The 18483-nt window shown below is 44.4% G+C and overlaps 1 protein-coding gene across 5 annotated transcripts in view; it reads right to left on the bottom strand.

Moving 5' to 3' along the window:
• Positions 1-18483, bottom strand: part of LOC144482098 (NACHT, LRR and PYD domains-containing protein 3-like) — an 82632-nt gene that overhangs the window by 8072 nt on the left and 56077 nt on the right. For 4 of the 5 annotated variants that reach the window (XM_078201327.1, XM_078201328.1, XM_078201329.1 and 1 more), the window contains 3 exons: positions 15932-17669; positions 11177-11263; positions 3838-4008 (listed from right to left, as the gene is read on the bottom strand). In XM_078201327.1, the coding sequence (XP_078057453.1) occupies positions 3838-4008; positions 11177-11263; positions 15932-17669 (1996 nt within the window). Of the gene's footprint in view, positions 1-3837; positions 4009-11176; positions 11264-13500; positions 13538-15931; positions 17670-18483 lie in introns of those variants that run through there. The other variant, XM_078201331.1, reaches the window with a different exon arrangement.

Genomic DNA, 18483 nt, shown 5'->3' with positions numbered 1-18483 from the left:
GCTGACCAACATATTCACTGGGCAAACACATGGCAATGTTTTTCTCACTCAAGGGGCCGATGAGTAAATTTCAGAATGATACAGTTTGGCACAGCAGAAATTTCAATGAAAAACTGAACTGAGAAATGAAAAGAAAAACTTGCTGAGCACAATAATGAGTAATAATTAAAGATGATTATTAGAGTTTAATCCTCATCAATCACTAATTGTTTCTCTCCCACATTTGCTGCAGATTGGCTCGAAAACCTATCAGCAGCAAACATGGGAAAGAAACGGGATGTGATTGGAGGAGCAGATCCATGCAGATTCTTCCATTCAAACTGAACTGTGTGACTGAGATTCTGGAAACTCGCTCCGGGGGCCGCATTGAGGGGCTTCGAGGGTCACATTCGCCCCTTGGTCCACACGTTGGACAACCCTGGGCTACTGCATGTGTTTGATGAGTAACAATTTCTGTGTTTGGAAAGAGAGCAAACATCATCAGGGAATGAGTGAAGAAGAGTGGAGACATCCAGGTCTTGCCATCCTTACGCCAATGGAAGATGAAGTGCTGGATCAGGAAGGCCTGGGGGCAGACTGGGTAATTACTGCTGGTGAGATGGGTTGAGTGGGTGGCCTAATGAATGGGCACAGGAGAGCGTCTGGTGAGGACAAAGCATAGAGCTTGTTTATCCTTCACTGGTCACAGAGAGCAGTCTGAAGGACGTATTGGGATAAGAACAAAATACCTCGGAGCAGCAGAAGGTCATTCAGCCCCTCGAGCATACTCCATCACAGCTGATCTAATTATAGTCTCAACTCTTTTCCCCGTAACCCTTGATTCGCTTCTCAATCCAAAATCATTCTTAACTCAGCCTTGAATATATTCAATGACTCTGCCGCCACTAGTCTCCAGGGAAGAGAATTCCACTGACCAGCCACCATCTAAAAAATAAATTTCTCCTCATCTCAGTCTTAAGGGACTGACAATTACATTTTAAAAGCTGTCCCCTTGCTCTGGTCTCTCTTACAAGAAGAAACAGCCTCTCAGCAACCACCCTGTCTCATCCCCTCAATGCGATCACCTTTTAATCTTCTGAACTTTCATAGATATTGCTCCAATCTGCTCAAATTTCCCTCGTAAAATAAACCTCTCCATCCCAGGAATCAGCCGAGTGAACTTTCTCTGAACTGGTTCCAATACAATTCTATCCTTTTTTAAGTAAAGAGCTCAACACTGTACACATTACTCCAGTTGTGGAGCCTCCCTGAGCCTCTCCACATCCCCTTGAAACATCTTTGCATCCTCCTCACAATTCAGATTTTCACCTAGTTTTCCATTATTCGCAAATTTGGAAATATTATATTTGATCCCCACATCCATGTCATTCATGTAGATTCTGAATAGCTGAGACCCAAACACTGATCCCTGCCGTACTCCACTAGTTAGAGGCTGTCAACCCAAAAATAACCCATTTATTCCAACTCCCTGTTTCTGTCCACTAACCCGTTCTGAATCCATGCTGGTATATTCCTCCCAATCTCATGTGCTCCAATTTTCTTTCATAACCTCTTGTTTGTGAATCATGCAACTATAGAATCCCTAGTATAGGAATCGTCATTCGGCCCATCGAGACACACTGACAGAGTAACTTACCAAGGTCCGCTCCCCATAACCTCACAAATTTACTCGGGCTAATCCACCTAAGCTACACATGTTGGGACACTAAGGGCCATTTTACCATGGCCACTCCATCTACTATGCATATCTTTGGGAGTGTGGGAGGAAACCGGAGCACCCAGAGGAAACACACGCAGACACGGGGAGAATGTAGAAACTCCACACAGTCACCCAAGGCTGGAATTGAACCCGGGCCCCTGGCTGGGATGCAACAATGTTAACCAATGTGTCACCGTGCCAGCCTTTCATGAATCCATGTTAGCCCTGTCTAATCCTGCCATTAATTTCTAAGTGTTCTGTTATCTCTTCCTTCATTACAGATTACTATAGGATTTCCATACCATTAATGTCAGACTAATAGATCTGCAGTTGCCCGGTTTCCCGTAACCCACATATTTACGCCGCTAATCCACCTAAACTACACATCTTGGACACTAACGGGCAATTTAGCATGGCCAATCCACCTAACCTACACAGTTTTTTTGGACTATGGGAGGAAACAGGCGCAGCCGAAGGAAACCCACACAGACACTGGGAGAACGTGAAAACTCCACAGTCGCCCAAACCTGGAATGAATCCGGGAATCTGACGCTGTGAGGCAGCAGTGCCAACCCCGGTGCCACGTCTTCGCTTAATCTAATACAGTCCTTGAATTAGCAACGGCTGGAACACTTCTGCTCCTCTTCTCCAAATAAAAGGAATCTATTTTTGTTGGAAACGCCACACATTTGCACATCACCATGTCTAAAACAGCTTGTTGTGTGATTGGCACTGGAACATGCTTCTCCAAGGAATTGCTTGAATAGATTCTGTGAACGAATCTTCTATTCAACTTTTGACAATCTGAGCGATTTATACAGTAAATGGAAGAATCCACAGGAGCACTGACCTCCAGAGGGATCTGTGTGTACAAGTCTACAGATCCCTGAAAGTAGCAACACAGGTGGATGAGGTGGTCAAGAAGGCAGACAGCATGCTTGTCTTCATCGACCGGGGCATCGAGTATAAAAGTTGTCAAGTTATGTTACAGCTGTATGAAACTTCAGTTGGCCACATTTGAATATTGCTTGCAGTTCTGTTCGCGACACTCCCAGAATGATGTGGATGCTTTGGAGAGGGTGCAAGGAAGGTTTACCAGAATGTTGCCTGGTCAAGGACGTTAGGTTATGAGGAGATGTTGTATAAACACAGATTCTTTCACTACAAAAAGGGAGGCTGAGGGGTGACCGGATGGAGGTGTCCACAATTATGAGAAGCATCAATATGGTGGATAGTCAGAGACTTTTCTCCAGGGTGGAATGGTCAACTACAAGAGGGCACAGGTTGAAGGTGAGAGGAGCAAAGTTTCGAGGGTGGTGTGTGGGGTAAGTTTTCACCCAGAGGGTGGTGGGTGCCTGGAAGGCACTGCCAATGGAGGTGGCAGAAGCAGGCACGTTTCCAATGTCCAAGGTGCATCTTGGTAGACACATGAACAAGAGACAAACAGAGGAATAGAAACCGCAAATTGGCAGTAGGTTCTGGGTCTGAATAAGCGTTAGGAGGCGCCACAGGCTTGGTGAGCTGAAGGGCCTGTTACTGTGCTGTGCGGTTCTTTGTTCTTCTTTGTATATGTAGATTAAAGTCACCCGTGGTTATTGCAATATGTTTTTACAAGGCCCCATTATTTTTCCTGTGTATTGTGTTGGAGATTGTGACTGTTGTTCGGAGCCGATAAATGATTCCCAAACTTTGTTAAATCTTATCTCTATCCAAACTGATTCTGCATCTTGAACTAAGTTCACTTCTCGCTGCTGTACTGACATCTGTTACTAACAGTGAGACTCCACCGCCATGTCTTGTCCTCCATTTACTGTCATCCACTCACTCTCCCCCTTTTCACACTTCAATGGATGCTGTGTCCCGGGAGAGCTGTGCACATCTGAGGAGGAGGAGAGAACCTCAGAGGGTGAAACATAACATTATTCCCCCACTCCCTCAACACAAGGGTTTGTGGGACTGACATCCCATTGTTCAGGGATCAGAGAGAGAAGCAACAGGAGTCAGAGGAAAAGCAGTTTTCCTTACTCATAACTGACGCCAATAGTAATGGGCAGTGTTTTTTATACAAATACCAGTGGTGAAATTATATTATTGAATATTCAGTTATTATAAACACAATCTCACAGTCTGCTACTTACCACAGTTCCTGTATTTTACATTCCGAATTCCTCAGAGCCACAGACAGCAGTTTCACTCCTGAATCTCCCAGTTTATTGAAACCCAGATTCAGATCTATCAGTGAGCGGTTTGTACTGAGAGCAGAGGCCAGGTCCTCGGCACAAGAATCTGAGAGATCATTATCATGGAGACTGGAGATCAGAGAGAGAAAAATAACAGGAATCAGGGCAAAAATCCATAGTGTTTTTAAGAATAAGATCATTAACAATAATAATGTACAGCGCGGGACATTCAAGAAACACAACTTCAGTTGATACAGAAGGCAAAATTATATTGATGCTGTAAATCTGAAATATGAATAAAATATGTGGAAAATCTCAGCAGGACAGGCAGCATCTGTGAAGAGAGAAACATATTTAGTTTCAGTTCAATTAGCTAAAATTAAAACTTATGAGTAGCAGTGAATTAAATTGTTTTAAGTGACAGGGAGCTGGGGATGGGCGGGTGACAAGGAAATAACAAAATGGAAGGGCCGGAGTGATTAAATGAGAAAAAGGATGATGGTGAAAGGGAAGAGCACAGGATTCCCATGTCCTTACCCTGAGTCACAGGGAGGGACATGGGATGGTCAGTGGCTCAGGAATGGAGTGTGTGGTGGGGTTGAAGATGAAGAGAGAGAAACCTTTTTCACGATGCCAGTGGTCCGGGTCTGGAATGTACAGTCTGGAAGTGTGGTGGGGGCAGGCTGATTCGAGGCATCACAGAGGGCAGTCGATGAACAATCGAATGAAACAATGTGCAAAGATACGAGGAGAAGGCAGTCGAATGATACAAATTCCTAATCCTAGTTTGGTGAGCCGGTGCAGACACATTTCGCCTCGTGGTGTTCCGCAATAATTCTGTGAAGATAATGGTTGGAAATGTATGGAGATTTTAACTGGAAGCTGGTGATGTTGCAGTGTCAACAGGGTTCGGTAATTTAGCCAGTGTCCACAAAGGGCCATTGGTATCTCTCTCAGGTAGAATCAGAGAATTGTTACAGAGCAGAAGGAGACCATTCGGTCCATGCTGTCCGCACTGAATCTCTGAATGAGCAATTTACTAAGTGTCATTCCCCCAAATATTCCCAGTAACTCTGCACATCCTTCCTTTTCAGATAATAATCCAATTCCCTTTGGAAATGTTCAACTGAACGTGTCTCCACCACACTCCCAGACAGTGAACTCCAGCCCTTAACCACTCGCTGCAGGGGAAGTCCCGGTTCAGGCAATGCTGGCACGGGCAGCACTTTGATAGGCAGCAGCTCTGGAGAGACCAGTGAGGAAGACCTGCTTACTGAAAACAGGGCTGCAATGGGAGGAGAAAGGTTAAACTCAATTCAATGATGCACTTGGCAACACTTGGTACTCTTCCCCAAGGCTACCTGAGTTTGGAGCAAATTTCTGTTCTCTCAGGACTGGACAGTATCTGCCACATCAATCCAAGTATATCGGGATGGAGATTGCTGGAGACCTGAGCAGGCGTGGGTTATATGGTTGCAGTGAGGCAAAAGGATGAATAACTTCCCAAGTTCTGACAAGGTGGTGAAGCATTTGATCGCATATAACCTGAGGCATATGGGGTCGAATGAGAATGAAAGTGAAATGGTCGAAAGGTAATTCCCACACAGACACAGGCAATGCCCAGAGAGCAGCATCAACATGTCAGAGACATGTGAGCCTCTCTCTGCAAGGTTCTGGTTTTAACAACACCAGGCCAATGTCCAACACGTTTATTTGGTAGCAAATGCCATTAGCTTTCGGAGTGCTGCTCCTTTGTCAGATGGAGTGGATATCTGCTCCCAAACAGGTTCTGGTCAGTCAGATAATTCCAGCACTGTGAGAATGGGATGGTCACAGGCAAGAGGCTTTCCCTATGTAGACATGATGGTCAGTCAGGTTCTCACCAGCATAGGCTTGTGTCTTTGATGGGAGAGTAACAATGGAACTTTATGTGCCTGTAGAAGAGAGCACGAAACGTCAGGAAATGAACTAAAAATCGTGATAGCGTCCAGATTTTGTAATCCTCACACCTAGAATTAGCAGCTCTGCAGTTGGGAGAACAGCAGATAGTGTGGGAAATCGCTGATTGTGACATTGGTTGTGGAGCTGAGAGTGTGCGGTTGAATGGATGGACACAGGAGACTCTCTGGCAACACAGAGTTTGGTGCCCATCACCGGTCACATGGAACCGGCTGAAGGACGTGTTGGAATGTACATTTTGTTACAAACTATGCCTTGAAGAAATATACTGAACATTGAAGGATATTGAATTCGATGATCAGCCATGAACAAAATGAATGGTGGATCAGGCTCGAAGGGCCGAATGGCCAACTCCTGCTTCTAGTTTCTATTTTAATCATGTTTCTATGCAGGTTATGTTGTCGGCACTGTGCTATCTGTAGCCGGTTTCCTTTATTGTTACTGAAGCAGTATAATTGACATCATGTTGATTTTAATCTGAACTAATGCAGTGTGCTGTTGTTTCAGTGTTTCCCCCTGGGATGGCAGAGTAGAGCTTGATTGCGGGTGATTGACAGGTTATGTCATGTGACTGAGGGACAGCTATTTTTCACAGAACATTCTAGTTTCAATTCTTCTTTCAGAAGCTGCTTGAACTTAAGACAAACAGCACTGCTGTTTCCCTCTCTGAAGTTGGAGTATTTGCTGTTTAAGTGTTGCTGTGTTGAAAGCTGTCAGAGACTGGGGTTACCTCTCTGTGGTTGGGCTGTTCGGAGGCGACATCCTTCTCTGAAAACAATTGTTTGTTGGCTGCCCGGAAGTGTTAAAAAGCTGGAAATCGGCAACACGTGAGCATAATTGTTTTTGTGCTAACTAATGTTGGAGAAGGGTGTATGTCTGTGGGTATTGCTTTGTATTGGAACAACAGAGATAGCTAGCTGTTAAGAGTTATAGTGTGTCATGTCTAAGTCTTGTAATTGGTAAAGGTTATGCTAATTCTTGTTCTTATATTCTAACTGCATTCTTAAATAAACTGTGTTTGATAAAAGCATCCTAGTGGGTCACTTGATTCATACCTGGAGTGAAACACCTCATGCTCATCAATGCCAAAATCAAATGTAAAACCAAGGGTCCAGGCTAACTTCACAAAACACCTTGGAGTTTCTGGTCTGCATCTTAACAATTGTATAGAACATAGAACAGTACAGCACCGAACAGGCCCTTCGGCCCACGATGTTGTGCCGAGCTTTATCTGAAACCAAGATCAAGCTATCCCACTCCCTATCATCCTGGTGTACTCCATGTGCCTATCCAATAACCGCTTAAATGTTCCTAAAGTGTCTGACTCCACTATCACTGCAGGCAGTCCATTCCACACCCCAACCACTCTCTGCGTAAAGAACCTACCTCTGATATCCTTCCTGTATCTCCCACCATGAACCCTATAGTTATGCCCCCTTGTAATAGCTCCATCCACCCGAATGCATCCATTCACTCTTTACTCTTCCTCACAAATCAAGGGTTGTGTGACTGGGTGACGTGTGTCCCCCTGTAAGCATGTGAACGGGTCCTCAGAGTCACTGTCACATTATTCCCCTACACCCAGGGCACAGAAATCAATGTGATTGACATTCCACTGCATTGGGATCAGAGAGAGATAAATCACAGGAATCAGTGAAAATTCAGGTTCTGGTTCATAACTTCCAACCCCTGGGCCTTTATAGAGTTTTTCAGCACAGAAAGAGGCCCTTCGGCCCATCGTGTGTGTCAGCCATCAAGCAGCAATCTATTTAATCCATTTCCAGCACTTGCTCCATGGCCTTGTCTGCTGCGGCATTTCAAGTGCTTGTCTGAATGCTTCTTAAATGTTGCGAGTGTTCCTGACTCCACCACCCTTTCAGACAGTGAGATCCAGATTCCCACCACCCTCTGGGTGAAAAAGCGTTTCCATGGAATCCCGACCTGGACATTTACCATGGCAAATCCAACGACACTACACATTTTGGGACACTAAGTGACAATTTAGCATTATCGATCCACCTAACCTACACATTTTTGGGCTGTGGGAGGAAACCAGATTACCTGACAGAAACCCGCACACACGGGGGGAACATGCAAACTCCACAGGCAGTCACCCGAGGCTGGAATTGAACAAAGGTCCCGAACGTTGTGAGGCAGCAATGCTAACCACTGTGCCATCATCAATTCTCCTCTGAAACTCCTGCCTATCGCTTTAAATATGCCCCTGGCTATTGACCCCTAAAATGAAGGAGAAAGGTTCCTTTCTATGAACCGATGTATGTCCCTCTTAATTTGATACAACTCCACGAGGTTAGTGGTGAATGTCCAGACAGCAGCATCAATCTTCAGGAACATGTCAGTCTCTCTGTGAAGGGTTCCGGTCAGTCAGAGATGACTGCTGCACTGCCAACACTGAGTGGCCATCCTCGTGGTCATCCGGTATTATGATCCTGCATCAGTGATGGAAAAGCAATATATTCCAAGTCAGAATGGTGAGTGGTTTGGAAAGAAATCTGAAGCTGGTTGGTGTCCCATCCTTCTCATATCCTTGGCCATCTCGGTGATGGATAGTGCCTGTTTGGATGATGCTGGCTCAGGAACCTTGGTGAGCTGCTACATTCCACCTTGTATGTGGTAAAATACTGCCACTGTGCGTCAGTGGTAGAGACAGCCAATGTTTAGTTTGGTGAATGGCCAGCTGATCCAGTGGGCTCCTTTTCCATGGATGAGCTTCTTCGGTGTTTTTGAAGCTGCAGACAATCCAGCAAAATGAGCGGATTCCATCACACTGCTGACTTGTGCCTTGGAGATGGTGGGAAAAATTTGGGAGACAGGAGGCGAGTTCCTCATCTCCGAATTCCCAGACTGTTATCTACCCTTGGAGCCATAGTGTTTACAGTTCAGTGTCTGTTCAATGGTCCCAGTGCGCCCCCACCACTCAGGATGTTGATGGTCGAGGATTCAGCGATGGTGCTGCCATTCAATGTAAAGGGAATATGGTTAGATTCCCGTCTGTTGGAGATGGTCCTTGCCTGGCATTTGTGCAGTGAAACATTACTTGCCATTTATCAGGTTAAGCCTGAACGTTCTTCAGACCTTCAGACGCTAGCTCTGTCGAAGAGTCATCCAGATTCGAAGGGTGAGCTGTTTCTCTCCACAGAAGCTGTCAGACATGCTGAGCTTTTCCAGCATTTTCTGTTTTGTTCAGGTCTTGCTGTTTATGGGCATGGACTGCTTCAGTCTCTGAGGAATTGTGAACAGTACTGAGCATTGTGCAATCATTAGTGAACATCCTCATTTCTGACATTATAATGGAAGGCAGGACATTGATAAAGCAATTGAAGGTGGTTGGGCTTTGGACATCACCCTCAGGAACTCCTGCAGTGATGTTCATGAGGCACTGGAAGGATGACACTTTTCTGACCATCAAGAGCAGACTGATGGAGCAGCAATTCATCAGATTGGATTTGCCCTGTTTTATTCCACATTGTCCGGTAGATCCAGTGTTGTAGCTGTACTGGAACAGCTTGGCTTGGGGAATGGTTAGTTATGGAGCACAATTCTTCAGTACCATTGCTGGGGTACAGCCAGGCTGACAGAGTTTGCAGTACACAGTGCCTTCAGTCATTTCTTTACCTCACATGCAGTGAATCAAATGGTCATCTGTAATGTTGGGGACCTCAGGAGGAGGCCGAGATTAATAATTCTACTCAGCACTTCTGGCTGAAGATGGCACTGATGCTCTGGGTTCCCTCATCAGTAATGATGGAATTCTTGTGGCATGTTTATAGAATCATAGAATTCCCACAGTGTAGAAGGAGGCCCTTTGGCCCATCGAGTCTTCACCAATTCTTTGAAAGAACATCATATCCAGGCCCTATCTCTGTAACTCCACATATATGGCCCACTAATCCCCGTAACCTACACACCCTGAGACACCTAGGGACAACTTCGCATAGCCAATCAACCGAACCTGCACATCTTTGGACTGTGGGAGAAAATTGGAGTACCCAGAGGAAACCCACACAGACACTGGGAGAACGTGCAAACTCTACACATAAAGTCACCCAAGGCCGGAATTGAACCCTGGTCCCTGGCGCTGTGAGGCAGCAGTGCTAACCACTGTGCCACCTTGTCGCCTAATGTAACCGGCATGTCCAACATTTTGTGGCATGTCTAACACTATTTATGACTGGATATGGCAAGACAGCAGATCTCTGATCTGATCCATTGGTTTTGGTGTGATTGAGCTCGGTCTATCATATGCTGCGTCCGCTCTGTGGTCTGGTGGCCGTGTGCTGGAGCTTCACATCTCATCTTTAGATAAACCCAAGTCTCATTTGGTCGTACATATAAAGAAAATTAGTCGTAGTAACACAGTACTGGCTGCTGGGGAAAGCCACTGTCAGCTTCCTATAAATGAAAAGGTACAGTTCACCTCTCCTGCCTGTTTCCTGTCACTCAGATAACTTCATATCCAGGCTGCCTTTGCCTCTTTTATTTCATGGTCTTCATCTTTGCCCACAAGCTTATTTTGTGTCTACTAATAGCGGGTAGTGTTTTTAATAACAAATACTGACAGCAATGGTATATTTAGTATCATTATTTGTGTTCTTAAAAACAATGTCCATTATTAATAGGGACATCATTCAGACTATTCTGCACTGTGATTATTGCCATTGCCAGCTGAGCTGTGCCTTGAACTGCTGGGCTGCGAGCTCTGGAATTCTCTTCATAACCCTCCCCACCTCCATCTCTGCATTCTCTTTTCAGATGCTCCTTAAGCTCCGTTTAACATAAATTTGAGAGTGGATCCCTCGGGATAAAACTCATCAGAATTCAATGTAGTTTGTAATCTGCCTTACCAATATACAGCAGTTTTCTATGTTTAATCAAACTGAGAAGCCGACAGACATAAACATCTATAATCTGAATGACAAAATAAACTAAATTGAACATGTGACCAGCCATATCTGGGAATTCTATAAACATTTAATTGTTTTGTCCATCTTTTTTATTCTCATGAATGGATTTGAGAATAATCATAAATGATTAGTTAAATCTTTCACTCCTGAATCTCGCAGTTTATTGTAACTCAGGTTCAGACACATCACTGACTGGTTTGTACTGAGAGCAGAGGTGAGAATATCTGAGGCTGTTACTCTCCAAACTGGAGATCATAGAGAGAAAGATTTCAGGAATCAGAGCGAATCCGTGGTGTTTAACACGAAGACTGACAGGAATGATTATTAATGACACTATTACTGACACTGATAATAATTTACAGTGTCAGACATCCACTGATTATTAACACAATCTCACACAGTCTGATACTTACTCCAGTTTCTGTATTTTACATTCTGGATTCCTCAGAGCCGCAGACAATAGTTTCACTCCTGAATCTCCCACTTCATTGTCACCCAGACTAAATGGAGGAAGTGAGAAACACATTAAATTCAGATTAATGTTCAGCAGGAAAAATAGCTGGATCTGTTTTTGTGTCAGAAACTTAGCACCAGTGGTGAACTGATTCAAGTTACGATATTATATCTCATCCAAGTTGATCTTTCTCTACACCCTGTGACTGTAACACTGCATTCTGGACTCTTTCCTTTCCTTCCCTATGTACGGTATGCTTTGGCACTAATAAATGTGACAATATTAAATCAGATATCAAACCCTTTCTGTTGAATGGAAAAGGCAATCGTCAGCATTGGAAAATGATGAACAATTCACTCTCACTGGTTTGCCTACTGGGGGAAATCACTTTTACACCTCTCAAAATGTATATTTTGTTTAATTGTTCTTGGGATATGGGTGTCGCTGGCTCGACCAGCATTTATTTCTCACTGCTAATGGTCCCTAGAGGAGGTGATGCCCACATCCTGTGAACAAGCAAGTAATTTTTAAACATGTCCCACATTCTGGTCTCATGTCCTGATCATCAGAATTACCCTCCTAAATCTCACTGACCCTGCTACGTTTCCGGAAATTCAAATCATTTCTGCTGTTACATAAATCCAGGATTTTATGAGAATTGTACATTTTACTGAGGGTTAAATGATAAAGCTGTGAGAGTGGATCCCTCGGAATTCCCTGTGCTTCTTAACTATTGACATTGTATCATCTGTATAGTATCTCAGGGCGAGTTAAAGTGTGAAACTGTGCTAACTGTTGCTTTAAGATCCATCCCCTAGATTTGACACAACCAGGAAAGATTATTCTCCCATTAGAAAGTTGAAATATTTCTGTTTGACTAGTTTATAGGGGAGGGGTGTCTCCCGCTACATTCCACAGTAAACAGGCTCTACATTTTCTGCAGGTATGGCTAGTGTTCTATCTCCGGGAATTGCCGGGAGTTCCCTCTTCCCGGTAGATCCTCACATAGGAAAAGGATTATCCAAAAACCCTGTTTCATATCACTGACGGTTTGACTGGAGATTTTCCAGCAGCAGGTTTCCTCATTCAGGAAATTCTGGTTTCCTCGGCTCAGATGTAAGTTCTGCAGTCCTGCCACATTTAGCTGTGAATGATAGTGGACGATGAAACAACAGAAGGAGGAGGCTCCACAAATATCCCATCCTCATGATGGAGGAGACTAGCACATCAGTGCAAAAGGTATGGCTCAAATATTAGTAACTAACTTCAGTGGCTGAACCATCCAGAGGGCCCCAACATCACAGATATCAGCTCATTCCATTCACTCCACATGATGTCAAGAAATAGTTAAAGATAATGGATACGGCAAAGACCACAGATCTTGACAATATTCCAGTAACTGTACTGAAGATTACTGCTCCAGAAGTTGCTCTGTTCCTCGCCAAGCTGTTCCAGTGAAGCGACAACACTGATGTTTACCCAAAATAGTGGGAAATTGTCCAGATATGACCGTAAACAAAAAGGAGAGAACAAATCCAATCTGTCCATTTCCCACCCCATCAGTCTACTCTCGATCATCAGCAGAGTAATGGAAGGCTAACGAGACTAACAAGTGACACTTAATTAGCAATGACCTGCTATCTGACTTGAAGCTTGTGTTTACTCAGGGACACTCAGCCCCCTACCTCATTACAGCCTTGATGCAAACACGGACAGCAGAGCTGAACTCAGGATGAGAGGGGAGAGTGTCTGCCCTTGACATCAAGGCAGCATATGGCTACATGTAGCAAAAAGGAGCCAGAGAAAAACTGAAGTCAATGGAAATGAGAAATGGGCAGCACGGTAGCACAGTGGTCAGCACCGCTGCTTAACAGCTCCAAGGACCTGGGTTCGAATCCCGGCTCGGGTCACTGTCTCTGTGTAATTTGCACATTCTCCTCGTGTCTGCGTGGGTTTCCTCCGGGTACTCCGGTTTCCTCCCACAGTCCAAAGATGTGCGGGTTCGTTTGATTGGCTATGCTAAAAAAATTGCCCCTTAGTGTCTCAAGATGCGTAGATTAGAGGGATTAGTGGGTAAAATATGTAGGGATATGGAGGTAGGGTCTGGGTGGGATTGTGGTCAGTGCAGACTCGATGGGCCGAGTGGCCTCTTTCTGCACTGTAGGGTTCCTATGATTTCTTTCCATGAAAACTATCTGCCGATTGGAGTAATACCAGCACAAACAAAGTTAGTTATGGTTGTTGGACCATCTACAAGATGCAGTGCAACAACTCACCATGGCTCGTTGCTCAGCACTGTCCAGTCTTGTAATTTCTATCCCTGGAAGGACAAGGGCAGCAGATGAATGGAAACATCACCACCTGGAAGTTCCCTTCCAAGATACACACCATCCTGACTTGGAAATATATCATCGTTCCTTCACAGTGACTGGGTCAAAATCCTGGAACTCTCTTTCTCACAGCTCTGTGGGTGCACCTACACCACAGGAGTCCCGAAATGTAATGGTAGTGATATAATAGTGAGCATAGTTGCTTTCCAAGCAGTTGATACAGGTTTAATTCCCAGCTATCTCAGTTTGTTGGAGTGGATGAAGAGAGGGCCAGGAGGCAGTAACCACAACCGAAAAGAGTGGGTCAATCCAATTGAGTCAAGTCTGCGGCTCCAGCCTGGAGCAGTAGTGTTAAACTTAGCTGAGGGTTGGAGGGTCAGTTGATCATTCAGCTACTCTGAGCCGGCCCACGCTGAGTTCAAAAGGGAAATGGTGAATCTAATAGTGACACGGAGGAAACTAAATTCATTGGTTGGTAAAAAAATGCCATTTTCGACTGGCTTTATATTGCTGTGATTTGGAGGAAGCAACAGAAAGGGTCAGTGATGGTTCTGCTGTTGATGTGGTGTACATGGATATTCAAAAATCATCTGATGCAGTGACACAACAGACTTGTGGCATAAGCTCATAAAATAAATGGGAAAGTAGCAACGTGGATACAAAATTGGATGAACAAAGAGTAATGGATATTTTTAAGGCTGGAGGATGTCGGTAATGGAGAACCCTAGCAGTTGGTATTGGGATCCTTGCTTTTCCCTGATATATATGAATGATCTAGGTGTTTGGGCGGCACGGTAGCACAGTGGTTAGCACTGCTGCTTCACAGCTCCAGGGGCCTGGGTTCGACTCCCGGCTTGGGTCACTGTGTGGAGTTTGCACATTCTCCTCATGTCTGTGTGGGTTTCCTCCGGGTGCTCCGGTTTCCTCCCAGCCTAAAGATGTGTGGGTTAGGTTGATTGGCCATGCTAAAATTGCTCCTTAGTGTCTTGAGATGTGTAGGTTTGAGGGATTAGAGGGTAAAATATGTAGGGATATGGGGGTAGGGCCTGGGGTGAGGATTGTGGTCGGTGCAGACTCGATGGGCCGAATGGCCTCTTCCTGCACTGTAGGGTTTCTATGGTTTGCTGTCTCGAGGGAAATTTCAAAGTTTGAGGCATTGTAAACTGTGAGAAGAGCTTGGGACTGAAAAACAGACCATGGCGGAGTGTACAGACAGGTGACAGCTTAAGTTAAATGCAGAGGCGGGTGAGGTGATACTTTCAGGAAACATGCACATGAGGAAGCAATATAAAATAATCGGTCGAATTGTTAACGGATTGCAGGATCAGAGGGACTGAACACATATGTGCATCGATCATTGCTGTTAGCAGGACAAGTGTAGGTAGCAATTAATAAAGAAAACAGCATCTTGGGCTTCACTGTTATGTAATAACTTGTGTTTGTGGGCATTACACAGTAATTCATGAGTTTAAATTTAATTTGTGTTTCTGTGCTTGTGAGCTCAGAAAGGGCCAAAACTTTAATTTCACTTCATGTTAAACAAAGCTGCCTGCCTGCGGGTTTTTGGTTTCAATTTAAACTGTCCCTACATTTTAATTTAAGGTTTACGACGTTGTAAGAGTTATGAAGGTTTAAAGAAATGGTTGCTTCTACTCAGAGGCCCACAATGAATGATAGAAGCACTGAGTTTCAGTTACAACCAGTTAATCCAAGAAGCAAGACGGAGTTCACAGAGGCTGCCAGTAGAGGCAGCGCAATGCAGGGATTCAGAAAGCAACCCGAACTGATGATGTCACCAGTGATCACGTGACTTATAAAGGGACATTGTCCCAATATAACACACACCGACTGTAATACATAACACAGGTAGAGCGCAGTAAAATAATCCTGATCATAATTAAACACAAACTGTAAGCTGCACCGAACAAGACAAACTAATTTCTGTATAGCATCGTACAGAATCAGATGGTTTCTGTTGGGAGAGGGAATGATCCTTTTTCAGATTTTGGAGGGAGGCCTTTACAGCAATAATCATTTAAAATTCATCCCAATAATGTTTTTATTCATTCAAGGAACGTGGGCATCGCTGGTTATGCCAACATTTATTATCCACGCCTATTCCACGAGAATCTGCCTTCTTGAAATGATGTAGTTTTATCAGAGAATCTAGATTTATTACAGGTTCAGAAGGAGGCCAATCGGCCCATCATATCTGCATCTGCTCTCAAATGAGCATTATTACTTTGTGCCATTCTCCCACACTTTGTGACCATTGGACATTGTTTCTCTCTTGACGTCCTCGAATGAACATGCCTCTGTTTTATTAGAACAAAAGAAATGGCTTCTCAACAATGAAAATATCCACTATGAGACCAAACAGTTACCTCAACTCCAGACATTTGTGCAGAACGGGTCCCAGCCGCCGGAACCCTTCACACTGAATGTAGCATTCCTCTAGATCGAGGTGTTTTATTGTATCACAGAGTCCAATGACATGAGACAGGACCGCACAGTCAATCGGGGTCAGTCGCAGTTCACTAAATGAAAGTGTTTCCACAGATCCCACTGTGTTCCGAGCCAGTGTTTTATTCTGAGACTCAAACAGGTAGTGGAATGTGTTCAGGAGCTTCCTCTTCCCAGTTTCAGTCTCTGTGTCTCCAATCTGCCCTTCAACCTTCTCCTTCACCCAGTCAATCACTCGGCAGGTTGTTTGATGAAGAAACGAACCCAGAAACTTCACCAGGGGCCAAGCTGACTGTGGGGAGGACAGACCAGCAACAAAACGGAGAAATATCTCAAATCGCCCATCTTTCTCGCTGTGGGTCTCACTGAGGAGTTTCCCGATCTCCCCGGGATCTGGAGTCAGGAATTGTGTGAGTGCAGCTACAAACTCTTGGATGGTGAGGTGTGGGAATGTGTAAACCACACTCTGGGCAGAATCATTTTTCTCCAAAAGTTCCATCAGGAACCCAGACAGGAACTGGGAAGGTTGTAGATTGTACTTGATCAAATCTTCATTTCTAAAGACAATCTTCTTCTCGAAGACTCCTGTGAAGGCCATCTCACCAAGCTTCAGTAACACATCACGGGGGTTTTCAATCTCTCGGCCATGGTTTTTCAGAATGTTGTAAATATAGTAGGAATATAGTTGGGTGATGGTCTTGGGAACTTGCTGCTGTTTCCTGTCTCTTTGTGTAAAGAAGGGACCCAGTGACAGACCGAGGATCCAGCAGTAGGAAGGGTTGTAACACATGGTGTACAGGATCTCGTTCTCCTCCACGTGTTTGAAAACAGCTGCTGCCACCGTCTGATCTTCAAAAAACTTGTTGAAATATTCCTTCCGTTCATCACCAACAAATCCCAGGATTTCAGCCCAGACACTGATCTCAGCCTTTTCCAATAAATGTAATGCAGTGGGGCGGCTGGTCACTAGCACTGAACATCCTGGGAGCAGCTTGTGCTGTATTAAACTGTACACAATGTCAGACACTTCACACCGGAATTCAGGATCTGTGCACATGGACTGAGGTTCTGTATTTCTCTGATTGTCGGCAAAATCAGTACTGTCCTTGAATTCATCCAAACCATCGAATATAAACAGCAATCCCTCTGGGTTCTTCCAGAGCTCTCCCAGAATATTCCCAAAGTAAGGATAGAAAAACAGTATCAAATTCCTCAGGTTTATTCTACAGTTAATAGTGTTCAAATCCCGGAACTTAAAACTGAAAACAAATTGAAAGTGTGGGTATATTTTCCCAGTGGCCCAGTCATAAACAATCTTTTGTACCATTGTTGTTTTTCCAATTCCCGGCACTCCGCTCACTGCTGCTGAATTCCCAGATTTGGATTTTCTCTGGGAAAAGCTGCTCTGGAACAATTGATCAGTTCGGATTTTTTCCAGTTCTTTCCGGAGATGTTTCTCTCTCCATTCTTCATGGTCTCGGCCTCTTGCCAGCAGTTCATGTTCGACAAGTGTCCGATCTCGAACAGTAGAAATAACCGTTAGCTCAGCGTATCGATCAACCAGCTGGAAAATCTTAACCTTCTCCTTTATGAGGATAGTGTTCACTCTCAGTGTTTCAGTTTGTACCCGGAGTGTCTCCTTGTGTTTCTGTTGAAGATCTTCAATGAGAACAGAGAGAAATGTTAGTTGCATGAAAACACCATCTTTGCTGAATTGTTAGACTTACTTTACAGTGTCCGTCCAGGTTTGTGCAGGAATTAAAATTAAGTTATTGGAAACTTCGTTTGACAATCAACAATTTCCATTTAAAGTCTCAGATCGTGACTTAACTTTAATATTTCCATAACTTGTTGATTTTATAAAGGTGATGTTTTCTCTCTGATGGTTAATGCTTTCCAACCTGCCCTTAATACAGACACCTCACTGGGAGTCTGCAAGGATCATGGTTACATGACAGGCGATTTTCGGGTCCATCAGTCTGTGAACTAGTCGGTGTTCCCAATCTGCTGCAGAAATGGTAAATGGGATATTGGATATGAATGGGAGATGGAGAGATTGTAATTGTTCAGGAGTCTCACTGTGACTGTATCCCACCTTCAACAGGTTCCCTTTCATACTGTGTGAGCATTGGAATACCAACAGTTTTGAACATGGAAAGTTCTCCTATTCTATCAGGCTGTTGCCTGGTCACCCATGTTACTGGGGAGCCGGTTGGCTCAGTTGGTCAGATTGTGGGCCATATTGTGTCAGCAGCATGGGGTCCGATCCCCGTTGTATCTGGGGCAAAATCGGAACCTCACTCCTTGCCTTACCCGTGCCGGAGATCATTCAGCCGTGGTTCAAACCTGCCTTCGGACAGAGAATTCAAAGAATACCCATCCCTTTGTTGTAGTGTATTTCAGTAATCAATAACTATGTTTCAGCAGTTGTACGTGTAGATTCATTAACTGTGTTTTGATAACAGTTCTGCCA

The sequence above is a fragment of the Mustelus asterias genome (genome assembly GCF_964213995.1).
Source record: "Mustelus asterias chromosome 26 unlocalized genomic scaffold, sMusAst1.hap1.1 SUPER_26_unloc_13, whole genome shotgun sequence".
NCBI lineage: Eukaryota > Metazoa > Chordata > Chondrichthyes > Carcharhiniformes > Triakidae > Mustelus > Mustelus asterias.
This window is presented reverse-complemented; position numbering and strand designations above follow the sequence as displayed.